The 16,097-nt window shown below is 47.5% G+C and overlaps 1 protein-coding gene across 1 annotated transcript; it reads right to left on the reverse strand.

The window, feature by feature from the left end:
* Nucleotides 1–4,070: 4,070 nt before the first annotated feature.
* LOC146616677 (ras-related protein Ral-B) lies at nt 4,071–14,199 on the reverse strand. The gene is made up of 5 exons (XM_085375102.1): nt 14,123–14,199; nt 7,122–7,311; nt 6,555–6,763; nt 5,783–5,960; nt 4,071–5,282 (listed from the first exon to the last, which is right to left on the reverse strand). The coding sequence occupies exons 2-5, from the start codon at nt 7,233–7,235 to the stop codon at nt 5,160–5,162; spliced, it is 624 nt and encodes a 207-aa protein (XP_085231228.1). The 5' UTR covers nt 7,236–7,311; nt 14,123–14,199; the 3' UTR covers nt 4,071–5,159.
* Nucleotides 14,200–16,097: the final 1,898 nt, after the last annotated feature.

Here is a 16,097-nt window from a genome sequence, read left to right on the forward strand (position 1 = left end):
TGAAAATGGAAAAATGAAAGGCTGATATCCTGCTTTCACAATGACAGAAAGGGGTTTTTCTGATGTACCAGATGCAGCATTAATTTGCCAAGTCCTTCAAATGTGGCACAAAAACTGGTCCGCTGGTATTTTAGGCATTTATTTATCAGTCAGCCTGCAGTGTTTCCATCTCTGTTTCTGGATACCTGCTGAACGAGCTTCCTGCTGGGGTTTTAACCACAACACAACACATATCGCCTCTAGCATCAATAATTGTGGAAGAACAATACATCTCCATGTGCAACGGCACCTTTAACAACCTTCCTGATTATTTAAAAAACGTGTCCTACAAGTTAAATCGGTGCCTCTTTGACAGCGTGGCATTTCTGATGTCATGACATTGACGCTCATCGAAGTGAAGGTCCGATGTGCTCGCTGTAATGTCACTGCAGAGCTGCTGCAGAGCTGCTTTCATCAGTTTAAGCTACAGTGAACAGTTGCATCAGATCCTGATAATGAGTTTGTGTCTCATCTGTTAGTGATTACAGGACTGTGCTAATGTGTGTAAACTGCCAGTCTCGTCTCTGGTGAGATGCTGAAATAAGGTCAGCATATCCATAAAAACTGTGGCTGTGCCTTCTGGCTCAGATAATTTTCCATATGCACAATAACTCAATCAAGCTGCTTTTTTTCTTAAAATTCTCAGCCAACTGAAGAAATCAGCACTTCAGCGCATCGTTCGTGTCATTCTGCTCGTCTCATATTCAGAATCAGTCAGACCACTCTGGATAGCATCATATAAAATACTCTTAATGCTTCCCCCAGGTACACCTGCTCAACCATTCGTTAACACAAACATCGAATCGGCCAATCACATGGCAACATCTCAGTGCATTTAGGCATGTGGACATGATCAACAGACCTGCTGAAGTTCAAACATCAGAATGAGGAAGAAACATGAACGTGGGATCGTTGTTGGTACCAGGTGGGCTGCTCGGGCTATTTCCGAAGTTGATCGACCCACGAGCAGCAGTTCTCTGGGTGAACATTGTGACCGTGTCCGTCCCTTTGCGACCACAGTGCACCATCTTCTGAGGGCTGCTTCCAACTACGTGCCACATCCTGGTCTCTTGAACCTGAGTGTTCTCAAATGGCCTTCACAGTCACCTGATCCAACAGAGCCCCTTTGGAATGTTGTGGAACAGGAGAGTCACATCAAGGACGATCAGCTGACAAACCTGAAGCAACCATGTAGTGCAGTTTAAATGATAACAAATAATGTGAACTATCCAAAAGAATCTCTCACTTCTGATCTTGGATGGTGATTTTCGGTCCTTCAGTGGTTACTTGCCAAGAAATACTGAGTGGCTGTTTGAGGATGGCTTGTCGTTGCCTATAGTCTCTGATGTTAGCTTGCTCATCCATCCAACCATCCTCACATCTCCTTCAGGGTTTCAGGCTCAAAATGCCTAACTTTCCTTAACTGCTAAACAAACTGTTTTGGTCTCTTTAGCTAAATTAGCCTCCATAACAGCTGCACATGGGTCAGTGGACACTGATACAGGCAGCTAAAGCTAGCTGTGCTTCACCTGTTTATTAAGGACTGTAGCAGTGTTGGACCAAGTTGTTTGCTTTGCACTTACTTTCACCAACAGAAGCTCCGGGTATTTGTCTACTGACAGAGTGCTAGCATGTTAGTAATGTTAGTAATTAGATGGTGTCTGAGTCTGTGTGATACATACAGTACATGGATGGAGCTAGCTTGTTAGCATTAGCCAATAACTGAGCACTCCACCCTAATATTAAAAACAAAAAATAGCAGCAAAGAAATGCTTTCAGCTTCAAACTGTGCAGTCATAAACTAATGGATGACATCATTATACACAGTCCAGGGTTGAGTCAGTCTGGACATGCCTGCATCTTTGCTGCGCCCTGACACATCCAACTCAAAGAGCTTCGACCAACAGTGGAGATCATGTGACGCCTGACCAACAGACACCGAGGACTCGCCCAAGGTTCGACTTTACCGATCCAAAGGAAGAATGATTGTTACCGCCATCATTGCTCCAACAGCGTGGAGCTGGTGATGATGCTCCACCTCAGCAACACAATGCAGGGCAAAGTGAGCTGTTCACAGCAGAGCTGCTGCGACAGTGACAGCACGGAGCTCTATGGTCAAATTATATTTGGTGATTGATTTTGTGTTGCAGATACGGTGTCTGTGGGCGGGTTTATCACACTTACACCAGTGAAAACAAGCTCATTCATTCATTAGCGGACCACGAGAGGTAACGTCCACCTTGTCCAATGAAAGCTGTTTTGATTCATAAAAATTAAATAAAAAGATATCTGCCATCACTAATTATGCGATACTATAATTAATATGAATGCGCACAGCCATTAATGTTCCATGAACTAAATGTTTAATAAGGACTGACAAACATTCATTCAGTCAATCAACAATCACCAGTGGATGAATCCTAGTAGGGAGCACAGTGGCATCACTGGTGCTCAGAGCAGGCCTGCAGAACAGCAACACTGCCATCCTGTGGGCAGAGCGTGCACAGGCGTTTCCCGCAGAGACTGCACGCAGACAGCAGGATGTGGCACAGTCGCTAAAATAGGAGTTATTCTCTGTCCGCTGCATTTATCTTACAGGGCGAGCACAATTCCACCGAGTCCGTTTCTCTTTCTGTATAATGAAGGACTGTGATGGTGCTTTATCACTCGCACATCCTCATCCCCAACATTAGCTCAGATATAATGAGGGTTACTCTGAGGACGGGGGCCTCTCTGCAGAATGATAAAAGACCCCAGAGTGTGCCGGTGACACAGCATCGGTCATTAGCCGGGCTCACTTTGCCCTTTCATGTATTTCTAAATAAGTGCCTTCCTGTGGGTTTAACAGACCACCTAATCTGCCTACTTAGAGGCGCAGGCGAAGAGTGGGGATCCAGAGAGGTGAGTGTCAGGCAGGTAAATGTGCTTATCAGAGCTGTGACATGTTTGGCTTCTCTGGTGGAAACGCTGCCACAGGCTTTTAAACCTAGTAGGTTTCACCGGAGATGGAAATTACGGAGGATTAGTGTGTTTGTGTTAAGTATGGAGGAAATGTGGAGCCATTATCATTACAGGCTGAAACTCCCCACACTATTTCTCATGTTAGCTTTCCCTTTAGTTGCGCGGGCCTATATGATCAATAGCGAGCTGAGGAGTCTTATCTGTGGCGCGGTACAGACGCCGGCCCGGAGCTGCTGCACAGCCTGAGGACGTGAGGGATGTTTCGGCTCGGACAGTGAAAAAGAGCAAATCCATAATCCCGGAACATTATATAAATAACCCAGCTTGAATACTCGGGGACGTTTCAAAATGAGGCAGAATAAGATGAAGTCAGATTTAACAGCAACACAGGAATAACCCCAGCTGTGTGGAGGAGGGCGGCGTGTACCTGGAACTACAGCAGCCCCTCCTGTAACACCAGGGAAGGAGCTTCCTCCCACCCTCCACACGAAAACTATTTTCAAAGTGATGTATGGTCAGTCTTTGCCTGGTGATGTAGTCAACCGTGTTTTCACACTGTGAAATGAGTTTCAGTGACCCGGCCGCCCCCGGGGCTTCAGCTACGAGAGCCCACGACCGGTTCATCTCCAGGGTGGCGTCACACAATTCCTGCCGTGTAAGATAAGGCTGTGAGGTTAATATAAATGGTGCTACTACATCACTGTCAGATTGGAGAAAAACAGGCCGTTGGCACTCTTCTGATGGCAGAGGAACAATCGATGCAAAGTGAGTGAGTGCTGGGTTATTTGACCAAACTAGGCCGTATGCCCCACGGGGACCACGGACTGGCAGCCACGTTTCAGTGGATAATGTCGCTGTAACTGTAACTGTGGCCATAAAGTAAGTGGCTCCGCTGCCTCCACCAGAGGGCGCTGTGCAGCACACCGCCTCCCCTTACCTGCCACACCACCAACGTTTTTACATCTGTCTGCAGGAAGTCGGACATTGAATCGAGCTCCTTACAAAGACATGAAAAAAGGAAGAAAAGCATTTATTCAGCAGCTCTCAGCCGCCAACAAACACACAGCAGGGTCACCATGAACATCTGAATACACAACAGCTGGAGCATCAGAGCTTCACTCAGACACACAGCAAGGTAAGAAGGTTCTCCCACAAATGCACACACACACACTCTTACACAACATACATACCACACACCCACAAACATAGTTTGAATTTTTGTTGGCACAGCGTGACTCAACACAGCATGAAGCCACTTCTAAGGTACTGACAATGTAGTGCATGTTATTCAAAAGAAGATCAGGACTATGGAGACTAACAGACTGAATGCATTAGCAGGGTGGCCTCCTGGATTGTCGTGCCTCCCAGCACCGATCCAACCTCGCTCCTGGACAAACGGTGGCGTCTGCGCTCTGAGGAGGGTCACACCGACGTGGCAGAGCTCTCTCACCATTCATTTCCCACATTCTTAAAATACAGAACAAACGTTAAAATATCTCATCGCGTGTACGTGAAGAGAAATGAGTGGATTCTGAGTCAGCGAGGATGTAATTTACAGCTTCACTGAAAATGGTTTTAACATTGATTTATGGTGATCGTGTCAGGACACGACTGCACTGCGTGAACCTCCTGGGATGAAAAAACCTCAATTCCTCGCATGAAACTGAAGAAAAATATTCAAGAAACCTGAAGGCAGGGGGGGGGGAAACCGGACATTAAACTTGCAGCTTCAGCAGCTACTGCAAACACAAAGTGGGCGATGGAAACCTGCTCCACAGAGAGGCCATCAGTGTACATGCAGTCTACACTGACTGCAGGCCCAGATTAGAGGAGGCGAACAAACTAACGGCTTCGTAGAGAGAGAGGAACCAAAGGAAAGGCAGTAAACCGCTGAACGTGTCCAGCAGCACAGTTAGTGTCAATGGCAGTTTGGTCGCTGGCTTCCTGTGAGCCATCAAGCGCTGCAGTCGCCGTCCATCCTCACAGCAGAGCCAGTCAGCTTTCATTCATTCAGATTGGCAACATAGTGGTTGCGATTGTTCTAGACATGAAACTATAACAAGCTATCAATAAAAAATAATCAGATTCATTGAGATCAAAGACGCTGAGCTCTGCTCCTCTGTTCTGTGGAGCTTTGTGTTTTCAGGTCCACGAGGAGCTCAAAGTAAACAGCATCTCTCCCTGAAGCTCTTCTTGTTCTTCTTGTTCTTCCCTTTCCCGTTCTTGTCTTTGTTTTCAGACATTTTCTTGCCTCGCACTTCACGCATCAGGTCAAAGAACACCTGGAAAGAAATCAATCGCATATTTATAACACATACAGGACTCGTGTGTGAAAGAGTCAAAAGCTCAGCTGTGCAGAAGCTTCAGGCACGTTCCGATTCCTCAGTACTCTATGTGACGGCTCCCAGTAAGACCAGCAGCACGCGGGCGTTGGTACAACTCATCGGGCGGAGCGGGTCACCCGTGTGCATCAGCACGCCCTCCCCTGCTCGATCTCAAAGGCTAAAATTCCCCAAAAATAATTCAAAAAAGAAGTGTGGCAGGTCCACAGAGATTAAACCAGCTCTCAGAATTTCTTTGTTTGCTGTATGGAGGGTCGTGGGCATTAAACCTCCCTGTGCCCGCCCACCTCCTTCCTGGGTCTGGGCCTCATCCCAGTGGGTCATGCTGGAAACGGCCCCACTGGGAGGCGCACTCTAATTTCTGTTGAATCACGTTTACGTCACCTTCAGTGCCTAAAACTTGAGCACAGCTCTGTGCTGGTGCGTCTGAGTGATGATACCTTGTCAACGTTGGCTCTGGTTTTTGCTGACGTCTCCACGTACTGGACGCCCCACGCCTCGGCCTTCCCGCGGGCCTCGTCCACGGGCACCTGCCGACGCTCCTCCAGGTCCGACTTGTTCCCCACCAGCAGGAGCGGGATCTTGTCCTCTTCTGCCTTCACCCGCAAGATCTGCTCCCTGTGAGCACAAATGATTATTTGGTCTTTCTCAGGACGTTTCCCCAAATCTAACATGATAACCAGCTGGCAGCGTCACAGAAACAAAGACTTTTACAGGTTGATTAGCAGGATCGGGGCCGGCGCTTTAATGTTTCCACACTGTCGACGGACGTGCTGCCGTCATGTACACTGCTGAAAAACACTAATCTAACTTGCATTGTAGCCGTTTGGAGGATCCCATCCTCTCCCCTCTCAGCGAGCCTCAGAGGCTGACGTGTTTGATTCAAAGTGCTGCTGACTAACGTTTGCATTAAGCTTCAGTGTTTTGTTGCTGTGCTCTAATCCTATCTGCACCTTCCTGCCACAACACGTCCACACTGACACGCCTCCCCACTGACACTGTGACGTGGGTGTGACTCTACACGATCTGGATATTCATGTATTATCCAGACACTGAAAGACACTCGTGGGTGCAGATTGTTGCTGATGTGCCGACTCTGGATACTCTACAGCAGATGTGTAACGAGCGACGATGGCTGATGATCAGTGATGTCATTTTTAACCACTCGCCGGCTTTCATTAATGGCACCAAACTGAACGCACGCATCCGTACCTGAACTCAGCAGTGGCAGCGAAGGACTCGGGCTCTGTGATGGAGAAGACCAACAGGAAGCCCTCCCCGCTGCGAAAGTAGTTGTCCCTGATAGCAGCATAGTCCTCCTGCCCGGCGGTGTCCAGGATGTCGATCTGAGCCTCCTCCCCGTCCAGAACCACCTTTTTCCTGTAGCTGTCTGCTTTGGTGGGCTCGTAGTCCTCCACAAACTACACGTGAAGAGGCAGAGCAGTGGCGCCTGATCAGCAGTGACTCAGCAGGCTAACATGGAAATCAGACGCATGGACAAAAACGCCTGCAGACATGCTGCTGGGAGCCGGAGCTCTCCCCGACACAGGTGGGGACCAGTGACAGCAGCGCCTCTGTTAGGCAGGAGTGGCTGTTAGTCTCAGGCTACAGGGAGCAAGGGACTCATTTCACATTTATGGTAAACCACTGAAAACATCATAAAGGTTGCAAATAAAATCCAGATAGTAAAATAAATGAAGAGTGGTCACGCCTGCAGCCAAACCCCCTCATCTGCTGTCGTGACCTTGCTACAGCAGTGCCTTAGAAGTGTTAACTCACCTCATCGTACATGAACTGCAGGGTGAGGGCTGACTTTCCCACGCCGCCGCTGCCCACCATTATCAGCTTGTGCAGCACCAGAGAGCTCTGGTTTTTACCCTTATTGGCAGCCATCACTGGATTCTTCTTTGTGCCTCTCTTAAACACTCAAACACATGTGCACAGGTACACACACACACACACTCACGACCTGTAGAGGACAAGAGCGGAAACATCAGTGCGTACAGTAAATAACCTCCGTGTGCCGAAAACACAAGCGTACCGTGGACGAGCGCGAGGACAGATGGCAGCTGCTTCTTAGCAGCTTTCACTCTGACTCGCTGTGCCAGGACTCCAGGCTGTGCTCCAGCTAATCTTAAATCTTAACCCCCATCATCTCCATTAAAGCACCAAATTGCCTACTCGTGAATCCTAGAACTTTATAAAGTTCGCCATCAAAAGGTCATTGCAACTGATCAGAAGTAATGAAGCCATCATTCTTCAGTGCAAAGCAGCATTTACAAATGCATTAAACAGGCCACCGTGTGCTAAACTGGTTAAAGAGCAGGGAGACGTGCCTGCCATCTATCTGCTCTGTAATGGCTCTGCCCTCACAAGGTGAAAGCTCACAGTCAATTGCTTTTACCCGACTTCACAACCTTCTCTGTGTCAGATACGATAGCTGCCGTGCCCTCACCTGCTCTATGCTGTGGACGTGGTGCTGTGGAGTGCATCAAATAAGGTTCACAACAGATCAGCAGTCTAACAATGTTTACCTGCAGTGCTCAGCAGGAATCAGAAGTGCTTCTTCATTATATGTTTGAGCACGGCCGACAGCTTCAGTCATAACCAGCAATGTGTGAAAGCCTGTTGATCTGATCAGTTAGGAGATGACTGAGTGTCCGAGGAATCTTTTCCTGGCATTAAGCGTTTCTTATCTACCACCTTTACACGAAGCGTCACAGGAGCTTGTATACAAGCAGGCAGAAAGTCAGACGCGAGTGGAGCTGGTGGACGGGCCGTGGTGGTAAAAACACTTCACTTCCTGTTGTCACAGTTAGTGTCACACATGAAAACCATGTGACAGTTCGTGCTGACATCATTGGTGGACTTTTTCCTGTGGTAGGGACACGCTGTGTTTATATGTAACTGCTCTCTCGTACTCTCTACTTAAATCACAAGGCTTAAACTAAAAGCTCACAGCAGTCAACAATCAGTCAAAGTCCCGTGTTCAGAAGGAAATGCGTTACTGCAGACATTATCAGCTCACTGCTGTAACTGAGAGGCGATCGTCATGAAGAGAAGCTGATGTTTTTGCATCCATATCATAGGATGCATCTGTGACTGTATCTGTATCCTGAGCTCTTATGACCCATCGCTTCCTGCAGAGCAGCCTGCTAACACAATTCCAGCCCTGATAAACACTGATGACTTTCAGTCCTCATTAGTTAACCCCCATCTGTGTTTAAGGCATCGTCACTCCCCGTTTGTTATCCGCGCTGCACCCTTGACGCTCATGCCGGACAGGCGAACACTCATCAGCCACTGAGGCGCAACAGCTGGCCACCCCGTGCACGAACCATACGAGCTGAGATGAAGTCTGCACAGTCCATCACAGGAACCCCAGCTCCCTCATTGGGACGATGCTGAGCCTCCTCTGAGCTGTCACACTAACAGCAGCACACAGCTGATTCCTGGCGTTATTCTAAATCTGCTCCACCCAAACAGCAAACACTTCATTTCACAGAGTGGGCTCAGTGCTCACACTCAGGAACCTCCTGCCTCTCACACATGTAATAGAAGAGCTCTGCAGAAGCTACAAACTCCTGGAGGGAAATCAAACAGCAACAACCTGTGTGTGAACGTCAGTTTCTTTACATCGTCTGACAGCAGAACTCGTCTTGCTGCGTCAGCCGTCGTACGATAGCTGCTGATGCCGGCGATGAGGCATCGTGGTCTTCCTATATCCTAGCAGGAAGTGAAATCTGATCTGTGCTCTTCCTGTCTTTGTTATCAGTCACAGGCCAGGATACCCACACAAGCCTACACATACCCAAACACCCATCAGGAAGGCAGCTGACACAGAGGAGGGGTCACCGTGTAAATTATTTACTGCGACCCACTTCTCCGTACGCCAGCGCAGACACGGACTCCATCATAAACAAAGCAGTCAGAGCCAATAAACTTAGGCAGTGTGAAACATGCGCATCATCAGAATCAGAATCAGAATACTTTATTCATCCCGAGGGAAATTAGGGGTTACAGCAGGCAGCACGCTAATGGCGCATGCGCACTCACAAAGGAACCATCATGTGTGCTTAGTGGAAAGTTTCCGAGGGAAGTTCACACAGCGAGGGTGGGGCCGTGTCACATTTCCACCAGCTGCGCTGCGACTTTGAATGCAGGGCCAAAATCAGGGGACAGTTGCAAAAGATATGAAAAATTCATATTTAAGCATGACCCACATCCAGGAGCTGAGTGCGCGCGGTGCTGGTCCTTCTTCGGGGCGGTGGGGTTATGGGGGGAGCCTACAAGGCCGCTCTGGTTTCTAAGGCTCCTGAAATATAGATGACACCAGCGCAAGAATTCATTAAGATTCCCTTTGGAGAACGGCCCGATGTTCCCTCTGCACTCATCCTCACACTCTGGCAAAGACGTACGGAGGTTTGCAGAGACTCTCGCAGATCCTAACAAAAGATTACAGCAAACAGAAAGTGTGAAGCACCCAAACTGGATTTATGTGCCGAGTAAAGCCGAGACATCTGAGCCAGACTTGTAAAGAGCCCGAGGATGCTCCGTCTTTCCACATTCGTCTGATCCCAGGGGTGGGGGGGATTTCCTCTCCCTGTCTGATGAAGAAAACAGTGATGTTTATTCCCTAAATAACAAACCTCCAAATTCCAAGGATTTCCAAAGGAGATCAGTTAGTTTTCTCATCTCGATACCGATCCACTGAGTCAATCACAACACTTATGTGGCCCACCGATACGTCGCGCATGCTAAACAGCTTTCACTTTAATGCTTCTGTCCTCTCAACACTTCCTTCTTTTCCAGCAGAAGTGAGGGAGCACACAGTTCCCACTATAACCATAACTGGAGCTCGCTGTGATAAAACAATACGATGGAGGTAAGAGTACGAGCAGGTCACACACAAAAAAATAAAGACCTGCGGGGTTATTTACCAAACATCTGGGCATCAGGAAATGATTTTTCCTACTTTCAAAGACAGCACGCAGCAGCACGAGAGACATCTTCAAAAAGCGAGCTCCCCACTGTGCATACTAACGACCCTGAGCCAGGAGAGTGTACAGAGAAGCCTTTGACCAAACTGGGCAGCAGGGACCCGGATCGTCTGTAACAGTCCTCGCCCTCCGGCCGCAGCGAGCGGGACCTTTCAAACAAACGTAAACGCATACGAAGTCTTCACTGATCCCTGCAGTGGATCAGCAACACGCCTTTAACACAAAGCAGATATCGTTGCTCCCCATGCTGCAGCTGACCCTGATGATCTTATCCAGACACTCGAGTCGTTCCCATTCCTGGAGCATTCCACTGGACTGATTCACCACGGAGAGACCGATGAGTCCACTTCTCAGCACACATTTCATCACAAATGTATTTGTTCCTGCTGAGCAACTCCCAGCTGCCCACTACTTATCTCTCATTGCAATGTAAACATATCTTTTCATTTTCCTGACAAATAATCACAACGGGCCCCGGTACATACCACCTACACCAGCGCAGCGGCCTGCAGTGCCGCCCCTGGAAGAAATAAAAGCACCACCTCACATTTCCGCTCCATCTGTCTTCACGGAGCCGGTGGTGACGGTAAACTTCACTGCTCTCACACTGTCTGTACCATCGGAGAAGGCGAGGTGGTCAACCTCAATCTGCCTTGTAATACTTCCACGCTGGAGCGAGACATGGTGCTGCGGCCTGCAGCTACAGCTTAAACACAGACGTGGGTTTAATGAGACAGCGAGGCGACTGGACAACTGTGTGAAATCTAATCTCCCAGGCTTTGCATCTGTCGAGCAGAGAGAGCGACGTGTGCTCTAAAAAAGAAATGAACAACAAATACTCAGTTTAAAGATGTTGCTCGTCCCGACCGGGACAGTTACACTTTCCCCTACTTTACTCTGTAACAAGGCATCGATACAGAAGCCAGGACACGGCTGTAAAGTAATAACCAATATGATGGTTTATTGCTTTGCTAACCAAATGATGTCCGTGTTTGTGCTTCCCCTTCAAAAAACTACCGGTTATTAAAGCAGATACAGTTACAACCTCCACAGAGGCCTGAATGAGTGAAAGACCCCGGCCATGAGGTGTTAATTAAAACTGAAACACACCGACCCTGGGCTACCATTGTGTTCCACAAACACTTATTTGCATAAGCAGTTCCTCTTCCTTTAAGGAAACAGGATGTAATGCTTTCCATATTTGATGTGTTACACATATCAGTTACAACTACTGTGTGTAAATATCTGGACATCAGAACATGTCGGTGGGCGTCTTCTAGAGAAGTACACCGAGTGCTCGTCCAGGCCGAGTTTCTACTTCTAATTAAGTCAGACAGAACTAGACAAAGCCCCATCGGCCTGCTGAGTAAGGCGCCGTTTATCACTGCTACGCACTTACCTACATCAGCACACAGCCTCACTTCTATTTAATGACAGACCTGAGAGGATGGCACTAATGCTAATGCACAGCAGGAAAAGACCACAGCGGGCTTTCAAGATAATTCAGTGAACTTAAGTTACATAAATAACCTGCATGACTCTCAGCACAGACCGTCTGTTAGTCAGTGGGCAGCAGCAGCCTGACTGAGCAGGTTCGTCAAGAGTAACCAAAGATAATGATCCACACTCATAACATTCACACTCGGTTCACATCGATATGACATCTACCTGAAGTACCTCTGCAAACGGACCGTCTCAGTGTCAGCAGCTCTCAAATCAGCGTCTGTGAGCGACAGGCAGAAACAACCAATAGGACGGCTCGTTCAGCAGACTACAACCTCGGCTCAGCGATCGCTTTCTGTCATCTGATCTCTGATCAGCTAGCTGTACTTAGAAACAGTGGGTAGAAAATGTGACTTCAGCAGCTCAGTGAGCAGCTCTGTGTGTTTGCTGTGGACCACATTACAGCCCAGATTTCACAGTTGTTCTGACAACAAGAGAAACTTTTACTTACTTCACTTGTGAGTTTGTCTGCATTAAAATGCAGTACGCAGGCTGTACGTCCCTGCTGGTTATAAATGGGTTGTTTCATGGTTACTCCTCAGAGCTACACATTGACCAAAGCTCACCATTCCTCTAGGTTATCCACAGCAGGATTTCCTGTTCCTGCGGGAATGTCACCGGCTAAAGTAATTCACTGGGATTTCAGATCTCCGGGTCACAGGAAAGTGTCAGTTTGGTTATTTCTGCTTTACGTGCTGTCACATAACTCTTCTGATATTTGTACCATTTTCTGGAACATAAAATTACTGGAGATAAAAAAAACTTTTAATAAAGTTTCAGTCATAGTGATTTTTTAGCAGCATGCTATCAAACTCCACTTAGCTCTGACCCAAGAAGAAGTGAGAAGCAGCCCGTGGGTGGATGTTAGCTCAACATGAGTACCCACTGTCCACGTAGGAAGAAGGGAACCTTGGAGGAGTCTCCAAAGGTCGATTCTGTTCATCTGGACGTAGCGTTTTGTGGGAGAAACGTTTCATCATCATCCAGCTGACTTCTTCAGTCTCAGCTGCAGGTTTATAATCTTATAATCAGTACATTTGCATAATGACTGAAACCAGCCCACTGAGGAACAATGGGCTGGGAGGTCAGTTCTTTCATCATAACCATAAACCTTGGAAGAGGCCTGTGGGGCTGGGGGGTAACTTTCTCCATAAACATCTCATAACACTATAAAAATGGATATGGGCCCTTTAAATACAATTTCCCCCAAAACAAATAAAAATGGCCCATCAGCTTTTAGAAACCACGGGAATTCCCACAAAACTGATGACCTGCTTTTCCTGGAAGAGCTGTTATTGTGCTTGGATCAGCGCGGTGCTCGGGAGCTGTTTACGAGGGTTTCAGAAGATCACGAGACTGTGAGCTTACAGGATGTCACTGCTGCTTTAAATGAGGTGTTAGTCAGCCCAGAATGACACGAGTCTGTGTGATGAACCACACACGGTCACTTTCCCCTCACACAGACCCACAGCGGGCTTTGTCAAAGAGAAGGAAAAGTGCTGCTGCTTTGCCAGCATCGTCCCTCCACCAGCACCTCAACTGTATACATGTAAACACGGAGCACTCACCTAGCTGCCTTCCTCCTCACATTTCTGCACTTCACCGGAGGGTTAAAGTGACCATTGCAGGGCCTCCAAAGTCAGGGGGCTGACAGAGGTGTCCCTCCATACAACAGGAGAAACTCCATGTATGATTTTCTCCGTCACATACAGACAGAGGACAGGTGTGACAGCACCAGCATGATCTCAGTGTTAGCACACCAAACTGTCCTTTTCGCTGACATCAGCTGAGTTACAGGAACATGAGCCGGACCTGGCTCACTGGGTGTGTCCACTCATCTTCCCAGAGGTAAAAACTTTTCAGCAACTACCGCCAAACAAAGTAGAACCGCTAACTTTACCCAGTCCGTCTCTAAACGGTAACTTTACACAACAACAGAGCAAACAGGAGCGGTAAAGCCGCTGTAGTGCCACAGCACAGCCGTGGAGAGGACAGGCTGTGCTGTGTCTGTGTTACCGAGGCTACACCGCCACTGGAAGCTAAGCTAACGACCGGCCAAACAAACAGCTCGTGCCTGACGTTAGCTTCCACAGAGACAGCTAATCAGTCACCAGTGTGTGTCCCGGTGTCCTCACAGCCGTGGGTGCTGAGAGGACAGCCTTTGGACCCGCGGGGTGCTCGCCCGTCCTTACAGCAGGTGCGGTACCGTCAACCTCCCCAAAGCCCCGGTTACAGACTCACGGTGTTCCGCTTGACCGGGGCTGCCCGGAGCCTTACCGAAGCACGATCCGCTTGTCTGCCCGAGGCTGCCGCTATCTTGCTGAGCGCGTTAACAGCGAACACAGAGGCATTGGTCTACATATACAAACCGCTCCCGCAACAAAAGCCCCACCTTCCGGAAGTACAAGCTGCAAACGGCAGGATGTGACGTAATCAGCCTGACTGCCAGCGTTTACTTGGATTTCTAACTGGACAGGATTACTACTAATAAAAAAAAAATTACTACTAATAATTATGAATTATTAATTAATAATTTTAAATAAATAACAAAAAACAGTTCAGTGTAACAGAGTGGTGTAAAACTAGCACAGTTACTGTCTATGAATCCTCGGAGTTAATACTCAAAACATGTTGTAGGAACTTTTAAAGACGACCAGGTTTCTGTGACGTGACACCGCAGGGAAAATAAACAATACTCTGAATTCAGTTCAGTTTGATTTATACGCCACCAAATCACAACAGCACGAGCCTTACGGAGCTTTGTATTGTAAGGGAAACCCCACAGCTAGCACACGAACCCTGCGATGGTTGTGTACAGTGACGGTGCTCCAGCAGCAGCTTCAAGAATAAGATTATCAATATTATGATCTACAATGAAAACAACAAGTACTTCATACTGACGGATGTGAGGTAGTGCGAAATGTTACATAAACCAATGTGAAAATCATTTTTAACATGAAAAAATAAATAAAAATAAGACGGATTGTGGAAAAGCAAATTCTTGTGAATATTAGAGCAAAACTCAAATAAATAGCTCTATAGCTTTAACACTTTAAATATGAGAAACAGACTTGTGTGGAGTCTTGTGTCCTGACAGGTGTGTTCACCTGTTACAAAGAGGAGAGGTTTCCGAGGACGGTGGGAAGGACTTCCTGAACCGCTCTTTCTCGCAGCGTGATTGGATAATTCTCAGGGAGGAGGAGCTCTGCTGACCGGACCGGAGCAGTTGTGATTAGTGATGTGCGATACCACTGATTTCCTTTCCGATCCGATACCAAGTAAAATTCAGGGTGGTATCGGTGATACTGATACTTTGTGCAAAAACTTACTTTATTTATTGTATCTTTTATTGTATCTCACATTATAGCATCATCATGATTACAGGACATCATATTACTTGCTCTTATCACTTAATAATGCAGAATTCATCATATAGAAATAAAAAACCTGAAGTTGTGGCTATTTGAACACGCTGCCTGCCTGCAGCACTAAAGGACTAAAGGAGAGACGTCTGTCTCGCCCTAGCAGCACCTGTCCCTCTCCTCTTCAGTTTGCCTCAACATACGCTCGTCCTATTCTGTGATCTGATTTCCTGTGAGGTATCTCACGAGGTTAGTGGTCTTGCCACAGCACCTCACTGTCTTGCCACATGTATTGCAAACCACATCTCGGCTGTTTGTGGAGGTAAAATACGTCTGCACGTAACTCCAATTACACTCAGCCATTGTTGCGAGTGCGCACGCCAGGGGCTGGACACAGTTATACAGCCGTATTTTGCACATGACTATGAAAGGCAGAAGAGGAAGTAGTTCCTTCCAATGTTGACAATCCAAATGATATAGTTTCTTTCCACTGTGTTCCTGTTAATGATAAACTACAAATTTACCCTAAATTACTAAAATATCGATATTTTAATGTGAGAATTGATTCTAGAACATAAATGACTGGTATCGGAGGAATCGATATTTCAGTATCGATCCGCACATCACTAGTTGTGATTGTCTATGATGGAGGACGGTGTGTTTAGTGAACTGCGGCCCCTCACTGACTCAAACACCTCCAGATTCTGACCAATGAGGTTCCAGCTTGGTGGACTAGTTTGCTGATGCTGCTACAGACGGACAGAAGTTCTCCAGCACAAACGGAAGGACCTGAGGTTCCTCACAGAGTCCAGTCGGCTCATCCCCTTCACTGTTGGTCCTCCAGTCTGTGATTCACAGAAACGCCCACTGAGACATAATATTAAGAACAA

Source organism: Diplotaxodon limnothrissa, linkage group LG16 (assembly GCF_057381915.1).
Source record: "Diplotaxodon limnothrissa isolate DT_005_m linkage group LG16, D_limnothrissa_male_GT1.1, whole genome shotgun sequence".
In the NCBI taxonomy this organism is placed as follows: Eukaryota; Metazoa; Chordata; class Actinopteri; order Cichliformes; family Cichlidae; genus Diplotaxodon; species Diplotaxodon limnothrissa.